General features: G+C 43.5%; 1 protein-coding gene across 2 annotated transcripts in view; it reads left to right on the top strand.

Moving 5' to 3' along the window:
* Positions 1 to 20,908, top strand: part of XYLT1 (xylosyltransferase 1) — a 311,032-nt gene that overhangs the window by 103,390 nt on the left and 186,734 nt on the right. Inside the window, exons 3-4 of one of the 2 annotated variants that reach the window (XM_077828347.1) lie at positions 1,447 to 1,493; positions 7,325 to 7,359. The exons of the other annotated variant lie outside the window; for it this stretch is intronic. Coding sequence (XP_077684473.1) covers positions 1,447 to 1,493; positions 7,325 to 7,359 — 82 coding nt within the window. The remainder of the gene's footprint in view (positions 1 to 1,446; positions 1,494 to 7,324; positions 7,360 to 20,908) is intronic. 2 annotated transcript variants of the gene reach the window in all.

Genomic DNA, 20,908 nt, shown 5'->3' with positions numbered 1-20,908 from the left:
CTCATGTTAATTTCAAGTAGGTGTGTGCTACCCGGGTGCAAAGTCACCGGAAGGTTTTTTCTCTAGCAGGACCCGTCGGGTCTGCCCAGGCACCTTCTGGAGTTGCACCTTCATGGCGCCACATATAGGGCCCTGCCGACCTGCCGCCTCTTCAGTTCCTTCTTACCACCAGTGATGGTCATTGGAGCGTTCTCTCTCGCTCATTCTCGACTTATCCACTAGTGCACTTTAATTTTTATCTGTAAATAGTTTAAATAGTGGTTAGTTCTTAGTAATAGTGTAGTTTTCAGTTAACCCCCTTCTTTAACCTGGGTCCCCTTCCCTGTTCCCTTCCCCTCCTGGGACCGGGGCATGCCTCGGTCCCAAGGGTTTAAGGTGTGTGGGGTCTGCCAGAAGCCTATGCCAAAGGGCAACGTGCACACATCCTGCTTTAAAGTGCTTGAGGGAATCCTACTAGATCGGTGTAAAATCTGCAGGGGATTCTGTCCCAGGACCAAGAAAGAAAAGGACCATAAACTGAAACTTTTATTGATGGAGGCAGTCCTTCATGCACAATCGGAGTCGAGCATTATGGATCTAGCACCGTGTACTTTGGCGTTAGTGCACAGGGCACCGGCCTTGATCAGGGAGGTTCCGGCACCGAGGAAGGATTCTTGGTCATGGACCCTCAGCACCCTCACTCCCCAGCACCGAAGAGTTCTGCGCGTGCCGAGACTTGGCACTCCTTGGAATTGCTGCTGCCTCACAAAAAGCACAGGAAGACTGACAGAAGGCGCTCACCCACTCATATGACTGAGCGTGAGCCTGTATGCGGAATGTGACCCGTGCCGGGCCGTCTGCCTCTTCCATGCCTGAGGCGGTGCCATTGAATCTGGGCCCACAGAGGGGTTCGTTGAGTCTGGCGCCAGTAGAAGCGGGCCAAGTGGAGGACTTAGATCTCCCCTCCACATTGGAGACCTTTGAGGCAGCTAGGGACCTCATAGCTCTAACGGCTCCGCACTCGCCTGATAGGCACGAGAGGGCACTGGCCCTTAAGCCTCCGGTACCGCAAAGACCTAAGGTGCCATCCGGAGGCAAGCCAGAGATAACATGGCACCTCTCTTCTTCACCCTGGCGCCGTCTGGCACCACCCCGCCATGGTCTCCGCACTCAGAGTAATCAGTGTCAGACTCGAAGAGCAGTCAGGTCTCTAAGAGGAGCCGGCACCAGTTAGAGCGGCACCCCCAGAGACCGGAGATGGGACAGTCCTTCCCACCCGTGCTGTGGCCAGCGCAGTGGCAAATGCCAGTACAGTGGCCCTTTTGGACCCGTGGACGTACCCTCAATCCTGGGGGTCCTTTTCACGTAGATCCCTCTTGGTCACTTCCGAAGGGCGAGCCACTCTGCCCTCACCTGATGAGGCAGTAGCAGGAACATCCTCAGCACCAGTCCCAGCTGAGAATAGAGCCCACCAGGAGCTTCTAAGACAGGTGGCTCAAAATCTGGGGCTCCAGGTGCAAGAGGTCACTTAGTTGTCAGACCCTCTGGTGGACCTTTTGACATCTGCTGGTCCCACGAGGGTAGCGCTACCTCTCATAAAAACTATACAAGAGACCACTAAGACCCTGTGGCAGACGCTGGCCTCTCTGACCTCCTCAGTGAAGGGGGTGGAAAGGAAGTACTTTGTGCCATCAAAAGGGTTACGAGTACCTTTTCACCCTCCTACCCCCACTGGATTTGGTGGTGATGGCGGTGGCGGCTGTAAATGTGTGGGAGAGGCAGGGGCAAAAAGTGCCTACTTCCTAGGCAAAGGACACAGAGAAGCTGGATTTCTTCATTGGGAAGGTGTATTCCACTGGGGGGCTCCAACTTTGCATTGCTAACCAGCAGGTGATCCTCAACTGATACAATTTTAATTCCTGGAATGCAATGACAAAATTCAAGGAGTTTGTATTAGCAGACTCCAAGGCAGAGTTCTCAGCCTGAGTGGATGAGGGTAAGGCAGTGGCAAGGGCCTCATTGCAGGTCTTGCTGGAGTCTGCGGACTCAACAACCTGCACCGTGTCCTTGGTGATAGCCATGCGTCGTTGTTCCCTGGCTTCAGAACTCGGGCCTCCCGGGTGAGGTCCAACAGACAATTCAGGATCTCCTGTTCAAGGGTTTGACTCTATTTTCAGAAAAGACTAACTTGAAACTACATAGCTTAAAGGATTCCCAAGCCACATTAAAGTCTTACTCCTTCATATAACACAAGAACTAGGGGCCACCAAATGAAATTAATAGACACTAGGTTTAAAATAAACAAAAGGAAGTATTTTTTCACACAACCCACAGTCAACCTGTGGAACTCCTTGCCAGAGGATGTTGTGAAGGCCAAGACTATAACAGGGTTCAAAAAAGAACTAGATAAATTTATGGAGGATAGGTCCATCAATGGCTATTAGCCAGGATGGGCAGGGATAGTGTCCCTAGCCTCTGTTTGCCAGAAGCTGGGAATGGGTGATAGGGGATGGATCTCTTGATGATTACCTGTTCTGTTCATTCCCTCTGAGGTACCTGGCATTGGCCATTGTCGGAAGACAGGATACTGGGTTAGGAGGACCTTTGGTTTGGCCCGGTATGGCCGTTCTTATGTTCTTTAGGGCTGCATACACCTGCTACACGGCAGAAACACTTTAAGCCCCAGTCTACGCCGTGCCCTTATCAGGGACAACCTAGGCAGGACTTTAACAGAAGACAGGGCAGAATTCACAGGCGTTGATCATCTCAACCCCCTTCCAACCGGGGGTTGGGGTCAGTGAGACAGCCCCCCCGGTCCTAAGCAGGCCTTTTGAAGATGTGTCCAGGGGTGACACACCAACCCAAATCCTGGATCCACCACCACCTTCCTCAGCCCATTTATCCCATTTCTACTGTGTGTGGTCCCAAATTACCTCAGGCCTCTGGGTACTATGTACAGTAGAACTGGGATATCCAGTTCAGTTCCCCCCCTTTCCCCGTCCCTGTTCAGGGACCCTACTCATGAGCAACTCCTAATGCAGGTGGTGCAAAAACTCCTATTAGCAGGAGCAGTAGACGAGGTTCCACAGGAACTAAGGGGTAAAGGGATTTACTCCTGGTACTTCCTCATCCCGAAATCCAAAGAGGGTATCAGACCCATTCTCAACCTGCACAACCTCAACTGGTTCATGAAGAAATTAAAGTTTCAGATGGTCTCTTTGGCCACCATTATCCCTTCCCTGGATCCAGGGGATTGATATGCTGCCCTTGACTTGAAGGACGCATCCTTCCACATTTTGATAGTCACGTCCCAAAGGAGGTTCCTCAGATTCGTAGTGGGCTGCACTCGCTACGAATTTACAGTCCTCCCTTTCGGCCTGTCAGCAGCCCCTCAAGTGTTCACCAAGTGCATGACAGTCGTAGCCGCCTTCCTGAGAAAAAGGCAGGTGCAGGTATCCCCATATCTCGATGACTGGTTGATCAAGGGCCGCACCAAGACACAAGTGAAACAACATGTAAGCATGATAAGGTCTACCTTTGACAGGCTAGGTCTCCTGCTGAACATACAAAAGTCAACTCTACCCCCGGCTCAGAAAATAGAGTCTATGGGGCAGTGTTAGATTTCCATCCAGAGTCTTGTTTTCAGACAATTCATGACGTTATAGAGGGCTTCAGGCAATACCACCACAGTAAGGAATTGCTTGAAGCTCCTCAGACACATGGCGTTTTGTACGTATGTAGTACAACAAATGAGGCTGAGGCTCAGACCTCTCCAGGCCTGGCTGGCATCGGCATATCGACTGAGATAGTCTGGACAAGGTAGTCATGCTCACACCACAGGCTCTTGAATCTCTCCAATGGTGGCTTGATCCACAAGTGGTGTGCACGGGGGTGCCCTTCTCCAAACCACATTCCTCCTTGTCTCTGGTCACCGACGCGTCAGCGATAGGGTGGGGAGTGCATCTGGGAGAGCTCAGGAGTCAGGGCCTCTGGTCCCAAGCAGAGCTCTCATTTCACATCAACGTCAGGGAGCTGAGGGCAGTTCGTCTGGCATGCCAGACCTTCCAAGCTCACTTGGAAGGGAGATGTATGTCAGTCAGGACAGACAAGACAACAACAATGTTTTATATAAATAGACAGGGTGGAGCACACTCCTCTCCCCTATGTCAGGAAGCTGTCAAGTTCTGAGACTTCTGCATAGCCTCCTCACTACACGTGGAGGCATCGTATGTCCCTGGATCTCAAAATGAGCTGGTGGATCATCTCTGCAGATCCTTCCACAACTGCAAGTGGTCCATTCACCCAGATGTGATGAACATTTTCCAATGGTGGGGAGTTCCCCAGATCCACTTGTTTGCGACGAGAAGCAACAAGAAGTGCCTGCAGTTCTAGTCCTTCCTGAATCACAGTCTGGGCACTTGCAGACATGTTCCTCCTCCCCTGGAAAGACCACTCATTCTTTGCCTTCCCACCTATTCTGCTTGTCCACAAGTTTCTGCTCAAGGACAGGAGGGATGGAGCCTCAGTGATACGGATAGCGCTAGCCTGGCCCCACCAACACTGCTTCTGGAGCTGTCCCATTCATCCTGCCCTTTGTTCTGGACCTGATCACCCAGGACCATGGCTGGCTCCAGCATCCCAATCTTGAATCTCTCCACCTCACGGCTTGGAAGCTTCATGGTTGAACCCGTTAGAGCTAACATGCTCGGAACCTGTTAGGGAGTTTCTCCTTTGCAGGAGGAAACCATCCACCAGGGACACCCACCTGGCTAAGCAGAAGAGATTCTCAATCTGGTATTCGTGGAGTCATACCTCTCTGATGCAGTCATCAGTACACTTCATCTTGGATTATCTGCTACGTTTAAAGTAGCAGGGCATTTCGGTCTCATCGATATAGGATCACCTAGCCGCCATTTCAGCATTCCTCCCAGGGTTGGCAGGCCGATCAGTCTTCACTAACCCAATGTTCGGTCTTGACAGGTTTGCCCTCAAGTTTGGCAACCGATTCCTGTTTGGGACCTCAATCTGGTGCTTTCAAGTCAGGTAAAACTGATTCAGAAGATTTAAAATTCTGAACATTAAAAGCTCAATAGCTTAGAGTTAGAGATGGTCCAAAAAACTTGGAACATTTCTGACTAATATACCTCTTTAAGAAAGTTATAAATAACTGAAAAAAGAGGATATGTTGAAAGTCTGATTTCAACTTAACTATAATGATCACTACTTGGATATCTTCTAAATTTGCAAGAAACATGCATGCAAACCTTATTTCTTAGGCTTCACCTGTTAACGATAGTATAGAAATTTGCGGCTGCAAATTTTAACACAAGAAGTTAGAAAATGCAAGATGCAGCATTTCCGCATTCCACAAACTCTGTAATTTAAAATTAGACATTTAATAATCTAACTAGTATTAGAAAACACTACATTTGTACAGTGCAGCTGAGTAAAGGTCATAGGAACAACCATCAGAATTGCTGTTTTGTTGATATTCTCAGCAGAGAAGTCAAGACGGAATGAGCTTTAAGAATGAATTCTCTTCTCACCCTAAGTACTCAGACATGGGAGGGATGGGCATTGAATAAACATCTAGACACAAAGAGCCAGATCTTTCTTTGGATCTGACTACTTGACAGGTCAAGTGTTCGACAAATTAATTTAATACAAGGGAAAGATGCTGCATTGGTAACTAGTGGAGGATCTGCCCCACTGATTAGGATTGAGGCTCAGTGGTGGGACAGCCAGGGTGCTGGGGATAAATACAGAGGAATTCCTAATTTCCATGCTTGCCAAAGCAGCATCTTTCATTAATACTAAATTCACTTCTCAAGTCCTCGCAAGGGGAGATCTTCTCAGAGCGTGGCACAAAGGCGTGGCTGTTTTTGAAATTGATTTTTTGGCTTTGAAAACATTCTTTATTACTGCATAACATAAAAGAAACCTTAGCCCAGGAAAGCAACAGGCACTGCAAGTCAGTGTAGCATACGTAGCAAACACAGACTCCTACTGCAGTTCACCCCCGTGCAGGGCACCACGCCAGACATTACTGTTGGCTTTCAAATTGCTCCCTCAAGGCATCTCTAATCCTTGCAGCCCTGCGCTGGGCCCCTCTAATAGCCCTGCTATTTGGCTGTTCAAATTCAGCCTCCAGGTGTTGAACCTCCGAGTTCCATGCCTGAGTGAATCTTTCACCCTCCCTTCACAAATGTTATGGAGGGTACAGCATGCGGATATAACTGCGGGGATGCTGTTATCGGCCAGGTCCAGCTTCCCATACAGAGAGCACCAGCAACCCTTTAAATGGCCAAAAGCACACTCCACAGTCATTCTGCACAACCTCAGCCTGTTGTAACCACTCCTTGCTGCTGTCAAGGCTCCCTGTTTAGGGTTTCATGAGTCACGGCATCAAAGGGTAAGCGGGGTCTCCAAGGATCACAATGGGCATTTCAATTTCCCCTACGGTGATCTTCTGGTCTGGGAAAAAAGTCGCAGCTACCTGAACAGGCCAGTGTTACAAAAGATGCGTGCGCCATGCACCTTTCCGGACCAGCCTGTGTTAATGTCAATGAAACACCCACGGTGATCCACAAGCACCTGGAGAACCATAGAGAAATAGCCCTTCCTATTAACATACTCGGAGGCTAGGTGGGCTGGTGCCAGAAGTGGAATATGCATTCCATCTATTGCCCCTCTGCAGTTAGGGAAACCCATTTGTGAAAAGCCAGCCACAATGTCATGCACATTACCTGGAGTCATGGTTCTTCTGAGCAGGATACAATTAATGGCCCTGCAAACTTGCATCAACATGATTCCAACGGTCGACTTTCCCACTCCAAACTGGTTAGCGACCGATCAGTAGCTGTCTGGAGTTGCCAGCTTCCAGATTGCAATAGCTACCCGCTTCTCCACCTTCAGGGCAGCTCTCAATCTCATGTCCTTGCGCTGCAGGGTGGGGGCGAGCTCCTCACACGGTCCCATGAAAGTGGCTTTTCTCATCCGAAAGTTCTGCAGCCACTGCTCGTCATCCCAGACTTGCATGACGATGTGATCTCACCACTCAGTGCTTGTTTCCCGAGCCCAAAAGCGGCTTTCCTTGGTGGTGAAAGTGTCCGTGAATGCCACAAGCAAACTCGTGTCGTTTGCGTTACTCGAGTCGATATCATTGTCGGAGACCTCACTGTTTGATTCTTAAGGAATAACTCGACTGCCAAACATGATGCGCTGGTGAGACTCGTCAGCATATTCCTCAGCAGTTCAGGCTCCATTCCCGCAGACCGAAAGGGAAGACAGAGCGCGTAGTACAAAAACCATTGAAAGATGGCACTAAATGTGGATGGAAGCAAAGGGAATGCTGGGATGCGAACCGATGCCTCCCGGGGTGTTGGGACAGGACCCAGAATGTCCCGCACTCCCTGCCCCTTCCCACAAGCCACAGTGTCAGACTGGGAAGAGGTGCTCTGTGGGATAGCTGCCCACAATGCACCGCTTCCAATGCGGCTGCAAGTGCCGCAAATGTGGCCACTCCAGTGTGCTTGCAGCTGTCAGTGTGGACAGACTGCAGTGCTTTCTCTACTGCACTGTATGAAGGCGGGTTTAACTCACAGCGCTCTACATCTGCAAGTGTAGCCATGCCCTAAGAAGACAGGAGGCTCTGTAGACCGTGGGGGAGATTTTCAAAGCTGACTGGGAGATTTAGCCCCATGAAATCCTCCCATCGGCTAGGAAAATCTCATCCAGAGTTCAGAAATCTAAATGGAGGTATATATTTATAAAAAAAGAACCAAACCTTCTGATGAGACTTTAATGAATGGCTTGGCAAAAATACCGTTCTACCATCCTAGCATTTTTGTTGCTGAAAGTACGAAGGGTAGCATCTCTTTCTTTTGTGGCTGACCCATAATGATAGTGGTTAAAAAACCTCTCTCATTCGGCTGCCAGTGATCTATTATTATGAGAATATTTTCCATAGGAAATATAAGCAAATCCAGAGTTTGGAACACCTCTATACCTGGGCACAAAGCAGTCAATTGCCTTCTAAACACAGTTGTGCTGACCCTGGGGTTGATTCTTCACAGAGGCCATAATTTATACCCTTCCTACTCTTCCTCTAATCAACTTGAGTCAACAATCCAAATTGTGACCCTGACACCTTGCCACAGCTCTGTGGCTTGAAAATACAGGTGAATGCTCTGTATTTCCCCTTTCTTTGGTCTCTGTGCTGATTTTTCCCTGACAGATTTGCTGCAGCTTAGACCACCCTTTCAAGAGTGCATTCTGCACAGAAGCTGAAATGCAGGCCCAGCCTTAGAAAACTTTTTTCCTTGATGGCATACCTGGTATAATATCAGGAACTCCTATTACCCATACACATTTCCTTAACAAAACACCTGCGGTGATAAGAGGATGATGCAGACCTCTTCTCTCAATTGTTTGTTTTTGGATCTCTGGAATTAAAAGAAATAATTCTACTCTGGGGAAAATGTGATGAACACCTTTTCTTTAAGCATCTTGATATAGCCTTGTTATTTCAGTATCATCCTGACATGAAGGAAGAGCATTTATTAGAATCTTGTGAAGGTGAATAATGTTGCTATTCTCCACTATATAACTATATGAAGTATAAGATTTCTCAGTATGAGCTTGAAGATTCTACCTCGATCTCCTGATTATTTGACCGAGCATTAAACCCCAGGCCCAGGGAATGTGAGTGGTGACAACCTTCAGGCAGATTGCTAAACACTAAGCAAACATAATGCAAGTAATTGGATATTTCTGCATAACCCTTCACACCTCACCTGACATGTTTGTGCATTCTACAGTTGTTGTGTATTGACCTAAGCACTAGCAAATCCCCAGTTCTTTTAAATCATGCTCCGAGAGCCTTGCCAGCATTTGAAGAATTGAGTGGCTTAGATTTCAAGAAATGCTTGATTGCTGTGACTGAAACGGAATGGAGATGGCAATATCTAGGGATCATCATTATGGTGTTAGCTTGGAAAGAGAGTACCTTAGCTATAAATGTAAATAATATAATTGTGTATCTGCTGGGTTGTATATAGCTGTCTGTAAACAGCTGTGTGGTTTTAGTACATTGTTTCTAAAAATAATAAGAAATAGGTTTGCTTGGTTTTTCTTTTGTCTGTGCCTATGCACGAAATGGCCAAGATTCTCTCCTTCCGTACGGATGACTTTGCCCTACTCAGGCAGGGCAAAATGGTGGGTAGAATCAGCTCCAAACTAGCCAGTTGAGAATTCTTCTGACATAGAAGAGCTCTTAGTTGGCATAAAATGGTGTAGCTGCCTCCTATCCTCCCCCTCTGCGCCAGGATGAAGGAGGTGTGAGAAGGTGGAGTGGAGCACATCTGTGTTACACCAGCAACAACTGACATAAGGTCCCCTAGTTGGTGTAAATTAGAGTAGCCCCATAGCTGCTCTGACACCAATGATCCAGAGGTGCTGGTGATGCACCAAAGAATCAGGAGATGATGCCCTCTTCCCACCATGTGCCCAGAAGAGTTCAGTTCAGGAGGGACTTGGGGCCTATATCTGTCTAATGATCATTTGTATTTCTAGCACACTTTGCATCTAAGACTCTCAAAATGTTTTACAAACCATAAGTAACACGCTGGAAAAGCATGGTCATGCCCATGTTATAGAAGAGGTGTCTGGAGCCAAGAGATGTTGAGACCCATATTTTAAAGAGTGGCGTCTAATTCTGGTGCCTTTATTTTTGGTTGCCCAGTTTGAGACACTCACAGGAGTTACAAGGGGCTTGGCACGTATGACACGCAAGTTGTAGGTATGTTGAGCTGGACACCCAAAAACTGAGGCACGCAAAAATGCTTTGGAGTCCGTGGGCCTAAGTGACTTGGCGAACCTCACACTAGAAGCCTGACACAGAGCCAAAAGTAACCATCCAGTCTCATGACTTCCAGTGTCATACTTTAACCACAATACTATCTATCCAGTATGTGTACCTGCCTGCTATCAACAGAGATTAACTGGATGCAGAGTAGTGTCTTAAGAGATCTGAACTTCATGTACTATTCTGCATGATATGTTTCAGAGTGGTAGCTGTGTTAGTCTGTATCAGCAAAAACAACGAGGAGTCCTTGTGGCACCTTTGTTAGTCTGTAAGGTGCCACAAGTACTCCTTGTCGTTTTTACTGTATGATATGCACGCTCTCACCCTAAGTATAATTCCATTAAAGTCAGTGCAGAAGGCGGCCTTAAGTTTCAATTTTTCATTGTCTATGTTTTCTCTTTGGTGCCTCACAGCTCCTTACCCTGTCCCACAACGGTCCTTCATGAGCAGAACTTGAAACTATTACCCATCTTTTCATGTGCTGTAATATATATACTGCTTACTGTATTTTTCACTCCATGCATCTGATGAAGTGGGTTTTAGCCCATGAAAGCTTATGCCCAAATAAATTAGTTAGTCTGTAAGGTGCCACAAGGACTCCTTGTTGTTTTTGCTGATACAGGCTAACACGACTACTACTCTGAACCCTATTAATATTAAGAGTCTCCATCAAACTTTCCAACCCACTGCTTTGGAGTAGGTTTATAACAAGTGAATAACGTTAACAACTTGAGTGTTGCTTTGTTTTTATTAAAGTTGCTGTATTTACAGTGCTGCTTTAACTATCATTAACAAAAGCTTACCTTGTTCAGCAGTCATAGCCTACAATGATGTCATAACTCTGTTGTCTTCTAGCATTGTAACCCATTATTATAGAATACTGCACCTTCCACAAAGGCAATTTCCAGTTTTTATGTCATAATGGTTATGAAAATCTTGGTCAAGTTGCAGCGAGGTTTTACAAGATCTCTCCCTATTGAACAAAAATGTCTTTTTGAAGGAACTTGAACAATTTGAATGGTTCATCAGGCCCTATAACATCTAGTGCCCCGCATACTGCACAAAAAGGTAGTACTGGTAAGCTATGAAGCAAATGCAAGTGAAGACTGCATACCCGGCTTTAGTTAAATAATTTGCTGTTTACTATTTCTCTGTTTATGAATCAGTAAACAGCCTTTTTAAGTGAAATTGAATAGACTACAAAGTGTTGGTTTCATGTGTTTTATTTGCAGTTTAATCGGCGTGATCCAGCTGCCAGTGCAGGGGAAACCAGAGCTTGATTTTTAATTATCCCTGCTTTTCCTGAGTTAGGAATTCCCAATAGTGCTGTCTGAGAAAAGATGCCAAAAACCGCATTGTTCTTTAATTAGCTGTTGTAATTGTTTCAGCCTAATCTCCATGATTAGCAGCAGTATTAAATACAGCCATAAGAATAGGCCTGCCCTCTTTGTGCTGCCCTAGTAAACACGATATTCTCACTTCTGGTAAGGGACATAATATAAAATCAATTAGATACCAACCAGTGTTGATTGGAAAATGGTAAAGACCAGCTACCATGAAGCGTAGATAGCTTTGTAAATCTGGTGTATAAATATGCTCCTGTAGTGGCTTTATTTCTCCAGTTTTGGGAGAGAGCATTAGAATAATGACCTGTTACACAGAAGTATTTGAAGATTGCAACAAGACTGCCTCCCTCATCAAGGCTGAAAGGGTGACAAAAAAGAAGCAGAAGCAGGTTTTACTGTTACTGAGATCAGTGTATGTGCAGTTCTAAAATGAGATCATTCATACCATCCAAACAGCTGTTTTGCCAAATACAAACAATTGCAGAACTGTTCAAACCAAATTAGTTGCTTATTGTTCTGAGTATAGCTTTTTTAAAAAAGATATTTCTGGAGAAATTAATAGACAAGACATGAGATGGTGTGGGGTTGTGTGTTGAAATCTTTTTCTAAAAGATATGCCCTAGGAATTGTTTTGAGGAAGATCTATGGCCTGTATTATATAGGAGGTTATACTAGAGGATCACAATGGTCCCTTGTGGCTTTGGAATCTATGAATCTTTGAAAATCCATGCTGCTGTTGGAAGGTGTAAATCCTAGCACAAACGAATATGTTAACATCACTCCACAGGTTATTTTTGGTTACTTGGAGCCATATTTACAGTTAAATGCCTGAAGATGCAGATAGACACCTTGGGAGTTATGCATCTAACTCCCATCGACTTTCATGGGAGTTAAGTACCGAATCTACTTTAGGCACTTTGATTTTGCCAGAAGCTGGGAATGGGCGACAGGGGATGGATCACTTGATGATTACCTGTTCTGTTCATTGCCTCTGGGGCACCTGGTATTGGCCACTGTTGGAAGACAGGATACTGGGCTAGATGGACCTTCAGTGTAATCCATTATGGCCATTCTTATGTTCACTTTTGAAAATCCCACTAGGCCCATCTGCATCTTTAGGTACCTAAATACCTTTGCAAATCCGCACTCCTCCCCCCCGCCCCCCCCAGTGTATAGTATCAGCGACAATTAAAAATACAACTCCTATTGGAGAAATACTGACTGAAGAACGGTCATGCAGTTCAGTTGTAATCACAGTATCAATGATGGTAAAGTATCAGCCTGTTTATGCAAATGTGAATTTTTAAATTTTTTTTGGCTGATGTTATGTAATGATTGCATAAATTTTGATCATGACTATCAGAACCAATTTGTAAGCTGGTAAAGTTCTAGACCTTCTTTGTGTTCAAATGCTCCAAGATGCGATGACAGCCTAGAATCAGGTTGGATGCTACTTACACTAAAACATAGCTATGAAGTGGAGCGATGGAGTATTTCCTACGCGCATATCAAGGGCAATTCAGAGTTCAGTGCTCTTCAGTTAGGGCTCTAGAATGATGTAATACTTTTCCAGGGGTCAATGGCAACACTGAGGCCAGCATCAGTTCTTCTGAATAGCTTTGCAATGTCAGTCAGGGCTTTTTCTCAAAAGCTACAGTTCCATTGTGTTGATGCTACCAAGCTTGGAGAGTGAGAGTTAGAATGCTGGCATCGAAGCGCAGGGTGAAATTTTATAATTACTTGAGGAGCAGCAGCTGCAAGTTTCCAAGTCTCTGCACAAGGCTGGAGTGCTGACTGAGGTTATCATAATGGTCTTGCCCATGTGAATTTTTCTAATTTGTAACAGAAAAACCAGAGGGAGAATTGGAGTTGGATTTCTTTTCAGATGATCTTGCCAAAACCAGTATAGTTATGTCTGGTCTTGGCAGCAGACAGCTCTGAGGAAGCAAAGATATATTCTCTGCCACTATTACTATAAAATTGGTATGAAAAGCGTTTGATAAAAAGAACGGTAAGGTGAGGAGAGAGATAGGGTGGATCAGATATTAACCATGTAAGTGAGAGCAGTACATATGAGCCAACAATTTCAGTTAACTGGCACTTTGGGAAAAATTTACTGCAGTGCAAATCTGAGCTTCATTGATTTGAATGGATTCTAAATTTGTGTTAGAGGAAATAAAATATGGCCAGTTGCAAAGTCCTGTTTTAGTTCTCAGTTGTCCTCAGTTGTATGCATGCTTGAGCAGATCAGTTTTCATGTGATTACTGCAACTGAATGATAGAACAGATATCCGTGTATCTGGCCCTCATCACTGTAGGCTTTGCATAAGCCTTCTGATGCAGAGAAGTATTATTTACATTTTGCAGATGGGGAGCTGAGGCAAAGAGGTAAGTAGCTTGCCCAAGGTAACGTGGAGTCTGTTGCAGAGCCATAAATCGAAATGAGATCTCATGAGTCCCAATCTAGTGCTGTGAACTAAATTTAGATTTATTTACACAAAATTGATGGTGAATTAAAGTTAGACTAGAAATGAACTCAGATCTGTTTAATGGGCGCTTTAGTTCATTTGATGAGCCAAAAGATTTTGGTACTAACCAGTTTCATACCATTAATTTTTTGTACAATGTATTCAGTGCTTGAAATAATTTATCCAACTATTTGAAGGATCTTAATCTTTTAGGGCCAGATTCTGCTTACTTTGAATAGCCTCTGACTCGCTGTGAGTAGTCCCATTGATATCAGAATCTGCTGTGAGAATCTGGCCCTCATATTTCATAGAAATATATTTACCAGTGCAAACTGACTCCAATAGAGTTGATCTGGTTTTACTCCTTTGTAACAGAAACCTCACCCCATTGTTTAAAAATCAGGCTTCTACAGCTGTAACATATGGAACAAGATAACCCAGTATTTCAAAATATATTTATCATCTGGCTTAACTTTAAAATGTATTCTTACACAGCATAAAATATTAAAAGTGTCCATAGATTTAAATAAATCCTTTGAGATTACTGAATGCTCTGTGCAAATACCCAATGGTATAAAACTGTTTATTACTGAAATCTTTTGGCTGGCCAAATGAACTAAAGCACCAATTAAATAAATCTGGGTTTATATCCATTCTAACTCTGTGTTCTCCTCTCTGGCTGGAACATGGGTGGAAGGAAGGGAGAAAGATGCCATTTTCATCAGCTGTTAATCTATACTGGTTCGGCTTTTAGAAGTAGCTAAAAATAGACAATTAATTCCAAGGAAGTAACTGTATATAATCCTAGTGGCCATGAAAACACATGTAAATACACTTGCTCTATCAAAACGTTGCAGTCAATAAATCTAATTGACTGCAGATTTTATCATTCAGTTTTCAGTAACTATGTAAAAACTGATCAGCTAAAGTATGCCTAAATACTGATGAGAATTGAAAACTAAATACTATGCTGTAACATTATTTCCTCTAATACATATTTACCATCCAGGAGTTTGTTTGATCAAATTCTTCTATTTGCACTGGAGCAAAGTGTGATGTTATTACCAGTGCTGGGTTTTTTGGCTAAAAATGTCATTTTGGCAAAATTATTCATGAAACAGGGTTGGTTTCGATAAATTTTCTGACTTGAAAAATGTTTGGAAAAAAGTTTTGAAATTGGAAAGTTTCAGTGTTGTGAAATGTTAGCAGATATAGACTAAAATGAGTTTTTTAAAAAATGAAAAGGTCAAAATCAAAATGCAACATTTTTGAAATTACCTAAGGAAATTTCGAAGGAGATTGGGGAATCCCTGTCATTGGAAGTTTTTAAGAACACATGTGCTAGGGTGGCCCACTCACTGCTAAGATGGAACCTCCTTCTGGTCACTTTGGAGAATAGCTTGTGAGGTCAACACCCCTTCCTGCGATTGCATGCTGTCTCTCCACCTCTCTCTCTGGGTTTGCAGCACCTTTCTCGCTCCACAGGCTGCTGTCACCTCTTCGTGACTGAGCCCTACTATCTGTGTTTTCCCCTTCCAGGGTATCAGTCTTTCATTGACAGTCTTCCCATTCACTGCCTCGTAGGGAGTGACTACAGACTTCCCCGGCAGTCCCAATGCTGCCAATTTCCTGCCTTTATAATTCCTGGCCAGCTCTTCCTCCTCAGCTGGGCTTCCTCATTCAATCAGGGGATTGCTTAGCCACCTGATTCCTCTCAGCTGTGGCCTGTTGGGTTAATTGGCCCCCTTCTCAGTCTGCATTAACCCTTTCAGGGTAAGTGTGGGGTGAACACTTCACAACAGATTAGACAAAACTGGCTGGGGTGGTAGGTATACTTGGTCCTGTCTTAGCGCATGGGGGCTGGACTTGATGACTTCTCAAGGTCCCCTTCCAGCCCTATATTCCCATGATTCTATGGCTCTATTACTTTGATGGAGCTACGCTGATTTGCACCAGCTGGAGATCAGACGCTGAGAGTAGAACGCCTTCAGGCATGTGACTTTTACCTCCATGTGCCGGCTAATGCTCACATATCACATTGATAGACACTCTTGAAATATCTTGGATGGATGTATGGATGGACTGATGCTTTTGTTGCAGCTCTGTAAAGTTAAGTAATTCCAACCTGAGTCATGTCAGAAAATTGCCATGGCTACTGAAGCATCATACAGCAGGATTTTAAAATATAGTTTTATCCTTGACATAAAATTACCTGTAACTTTGTCACACTTACAGAATCCAACCCCATAGTCAGCATTAAAGGAACTGTCTTTCAATGCTTACTTTAAATACCTAATAGTCCTCCAATTACTAGTTTCTGAAACACTATAAAGCTCTTCCCAATGCCCCCAGAGGTGAACTGGAACAGAAAGCTAATTTTGAACAGGGGCAAGGAGATGACAAGTCTTGTAATAAAAAGTTCTGAAATTTGGGCAGCAGCGCAAGGGAATTCTTATGGCCTAATCATGCATCTAGAAACAAACAGTATACAATAATTGGCTGTCTAAACTTTTGGTAAAAATGTGATGTGAAGATTTTGAATCAGCAAAAAAAAAAAAGACATGACGTTTTCTGTTCTTTGCTTCTTTGGCTGCGGTACAATTATAGTGCTGACATGCTCATTATAATTTGTTTTGGGTAGTGCTTGGGATTCAGGAATAGGTTCCATTAAACTCTTAAATTCAGGCTGTTTTGGCTGTGTCGACTAGCAGAATATCTGCTCAGAGATACAGTAAAATCAGATCAAGTTTCACACACACTGCAATGTGACTTTCTGTGAAACTGGTTAGGAAAGGAATGTTATGCTTTCCTCTTTTAAACTAAGTTATTTACTTTTATTCCTTGTTTTCACTTGTTACATGCATGAGTTTCTTGCAGTTTTCTGAGCACAGTGACCTTCCCAAGTAAATGAATAAAATTAGACCCAAAATTGCTGTAGCTTCAGCAGGATACTTTCAGCCAAAGTGCTGCATAGTGACTGCATTTAGTGAAATATCTAAAAAGATTTGGCATGTCACAGGGTACGTAGCTGCCTCAAGGGGGTTAAACAGATCATTTGCAACTGCATAGATTCAGAAAACTCCTAAATTATTTCCAGTTCCAGATTAAAATAATACTGAATCCCATAATGCCAAATGAAAGGGTTTGGGGATGAATAAAATTGTGACTCTTCCTTCCCTTTGCTCCATAAATGGGTTCCAGTAAAATGCTGCATTTGGAATTAACTGAAAGGAAATCAAGAGACTTTGGGTCAGATGTTCTGCTTGTGTAAACTGACAAAACTCCGCAGACTTCAATGGAGCTACTCTGATTTACACCAGGATCTGCCCCTGTAGGTTTTTTTTTTTCATATGTACTTAATCTTGCATCCTAAATTATTACAGAAATAACTAGTGGTATCTAGGAATGTAATAGAAAACAGTTAGCAAATCACATTTTCTAGAGGCATAAATTGAGATATTATATTGAAATGGTTCATAGTCTGATTGCTTTCCTACAATTATGAGGATAGTAATAAGACTAAGACCAGTAGTTCTGAGACCATACTTCATTTTACAGAGCAGCTTTTTCCCCCCAACAATGCGTGATTTGTCCATGGGAGACTGGCAGTAAACTACATTTGGGGAGCTAACTATTCATGCTTCCTGTGGATCACAAGCAGAGCTCTGTCCTGCTGCTAACCACACACAGGGTGCTGAAAGCTGTAGTGTGCTGTTTCACAGGGTCCTTTTGTCTATATTTTGTCTTGAAACATCCATGGCTTGTACAGTAGTACCTTTGCAAGGATATGTTTGGAGACTGAATATTACTACACGTGACTACATAAAGTGAATTGCATCTGCAAACAGGGACTTCTTTCTGCATGGAGTTTGAAAGTTACCTTATCCCTTCAGCAAAGCAGAATTCACAGCAAAATCTCTAAACCATGTTTATAAAAGGATGCTATTTTAACATTAATCAATTTAGCACTGAACATCATTTCCTATACTAGACTGAAAATAGAGAGAGAGTAAACCTTTCTGATCTGTAGTCCAGCACTGGTGCAGGGAAAAGTTTTCTAACTCTTAAAGCATTTATACTGGACTGATAAAGCATTTCTAACTTGAGCGTATTGGTCCTTTTAAAATTACATCATTCTGATTACCAGCTTCTTTTCCCACCCACTTTGATCTGAATATGATTTTAGTGGCTGATACCTCATAAATGGCTTAAGTTACATATCACTGCTTTATATATTTGGAAAGTAGAGATTCCACACTTGTTTCAGATGGTAGAAAGCCTTGGTTTGTAGATTCTGCAGTTTTAAGATATCAACTGCTAAAATAATCTTGGAAATGAAAGGGGGAGTGGGGGTGTCAAGGTTCCTCCCCCACTCTGAACTCTAGGGTACAGATGTGGGGACCTGCATGAAAAAACCTCCTAAGCTTATCTTTACCAGCTTAGGTCAAAACTTCCCCAAGGTACAAAATATTCCACCCGTTGTCCTTGGACTGGCCGCTACCACCACCAAACTAATACTGGTTACTGGGGAAGAGCTGTTTGGACGCGTCCTTCCCCCCAATATACTTCCCAAAACCTTGCACCCCACTTCCTGGACAAGGTTTGGTAAAAAGCCTCACCAATTTGCCTAGGTGACCACAGACCCAGACCCTTGGATCTTAAGAACAATGAACAATCCTCCCAACACTTGCACCCCCCCTTTCCTGGGAAATGTTGGATAAAAAGCCTCACCAGTTTGCATAGGTGACCACAGACCCAAACCCTTGGATCTGAGAACAATGAAAAAGCATTCAGTTTTCTTACAAGAAGACTTTTAATAAAAATAGAAGTAAATAGAAATAAAGAAATCCCCCCTGTAAAATCAGGATGGTAGATATCTTACAGGGTAATTAGATTCAAAAACATAGAGAACCCCTCTAGGCAAAACCTTAAGTTACAAAAAAGATACACAGACAGAAATAGTTATTCTATTCAGCACAATTCTTTTCTCAGCCATTTAAAGAAATCATAATCTAACACATACCTAGCTAGATTACTTACTAAAAGTTCTAAGACTCCATTCCTGGTCTATCCCCGGCAGAAACCAGCATATAGACAGACACACAGACCCTTTGTTTCTCTCCCTCGTCCCAGCTTTTGAAAGTATCTTGTCTCCTCATTGGTCATTTTGGTCAGGTGCCAGCGAGGTTACCTTTAGCTTCTTAACCCTTTACAGGTGAGAGGAGCTTTCCCCTGGCCAGGAGGGATTTCAAAGGGGTTTACCCTTCCCTTTATATTTATGACAGGGGGAAATAGGCAAAATGGATAATTCAGTGATGTAAGATTCTAGTCCTATCACGTGACCTGCCAGAGCTAGGTCTGAAGGATGAAACCCGCTGCAATCCACTGGCATAAAGAATTCATTTCCAGCTCTCCTTGTTCACAGGATATTAGCCATGGTAATGCATCACTTGGCCCCCAGGATAGCAGTCTCTTACTTGGCCTCCCTTTTTTGGTACTAGTGCAAGGCTGAATATGGCAAATCCTTAACCTCAGAGCAATGTCATTGTCATAAATATAAAGGGAAGGGTAAACACCTTTAAAATCCCTCCTGGCTAGAGGAAAAACCCTTTCACCTGTAAAGGGGTAAGAAGCTAGGATAACCTCACTGGCACCTGACCAAAATGACCAATGAGGAGACAAGATACTTTCAAAAGCAGGAGGGAGGGAAAGAAACAAAGGGTCTGTCTGTGTGATGCTTTTGCCAGGGACAGAACAGGAATGGAGTCTTAGAATTTAGTAAGTAATCTAGCTAGATATGCGTTAGATTATGATTTCTTTAAATGGCTGAGAAAATAAGCTGTGCTGAATAGAATGGATATTCCTGTCTTTGTGTCTTTTTGTAACTTAAGGTTTTGCCTAGAGGGATTCTCTATGTTTTGAATCTAATTACCCTGTAAGGTATTTACCATCCTGATTTTACAGAGGTGATTCTTTTTACTGTTTCTTCTATTAAAATTCTTCTTGTAAGAAACTGAATGCTTTTTTCATTGTTCTTAGGATCCAAGGGTTTGGGTCTGTGTTCACCTATGCAAATTGGTGAGGATTTTTATCAAACCTTCCCCAGGAAGGGGGGTGCAAGGTTTTGGTGAGGATTTTGGGTGGAAAGACGTTTCCAAACAACGCTTTCTCAAAAATAAACCCGATTAGACGTTTGGTGGTGGCAGTGGAAGTCCAAGAGTAAAAGGTAAAATAGTTTTTACCTTGGGGAAGCTTTAACCTAAGCTGGTAAAAGTAAGCTTAGGAGGTTTTCATGCAGGTCTCCACATCTGTATTCTAGAGTTCAGAGTGGGGAAGGAACCTTGACAGTCATTATTTCATTTTTTTTCTTATTTCTGTCCTTTACACAAAGTATAACAAAAGTGGATTTTGACTTGACTTTACTGACATTGAGGTTTCTTATTAAACATCACTATGCGGTTTTTATTATTCGATTCATGTAACTGTTGATTTGTAAAATGCACTCATCAGAAAAACCCAGCATATGCACACTATTAAAAACTCTTCACACCTCCAGAGTCTTCCATATTACTTCCACCTGAAGGAATAACTTTTGGCACTGTCAAACTGCCCTTGTCCCTCCCTCCCACTTTCTCCACTTGCAGATTTCTCTCTAGTGCATTTATCTCCCTTGTGCATTTATTTATGACCGACGTTCTTTGTTATACATGCAAGTAGGGCTCTTGTCAAGTTGGCAGTATGGGTGTCAGTGTTTGTAGTGGTAGCAGACCACTATCACAGCTGAATTCTTAGGACTATCTGAAAAGCAAGCAGGTGCAGCATAAAGATGTAGATTTTGTGAAGATTAGAAATTTATAAATGTTGCCATAGGTGTCTAAAGCAGAGGTAATATAGTGTTCGAAATGAAATGTATTAGCTTGAATGCAATAATTAAGTAGAATATTGATAAGGAGGCTTTGGAAGCGGACTATCCTATAGACCAACGGTTCTCAAACTGTGAGTCGCAAGTTTGTTTTAATGGAGTCACCAGGGCCAGCGATAGACTCGCTGGGGCTGAGGGCAGAAAGCTGTAGCCTGAGCTCCACCATGTAGGGCTGAAGCAGAAGCCCGAGGGCTTCAGTCCTGGGTGGCGGAACTCATTAGCTGCCTGCTTACCTTTTGCCAAAACAGAGATTTTAATTTCATTTTTGTGTATGTGTGTTTTGATTTTCAATTCTTCAAATCAGCCTGAGCAGCAATGCAGACCACAC

This window comes from Eretmochelys imbricata, chromosome 10 (assembly GCF_965152235.1).
Source record: "Eretmochelys imbricata isolate rEreImb1 chromosome 10, rEreImb1.hap1, whole genome shotgun sequence".
NCBI lineage: Eukaryota > Metazoa > Chordata > Testudines > Cheloniidae > Eretmochelys > Eretmochelys imbricata.
The sequence above is the reverse complement of the archived record's forward strand: the minus strand, read 5'-3'. Positions and strand labels throughout refer to the sequence as shown.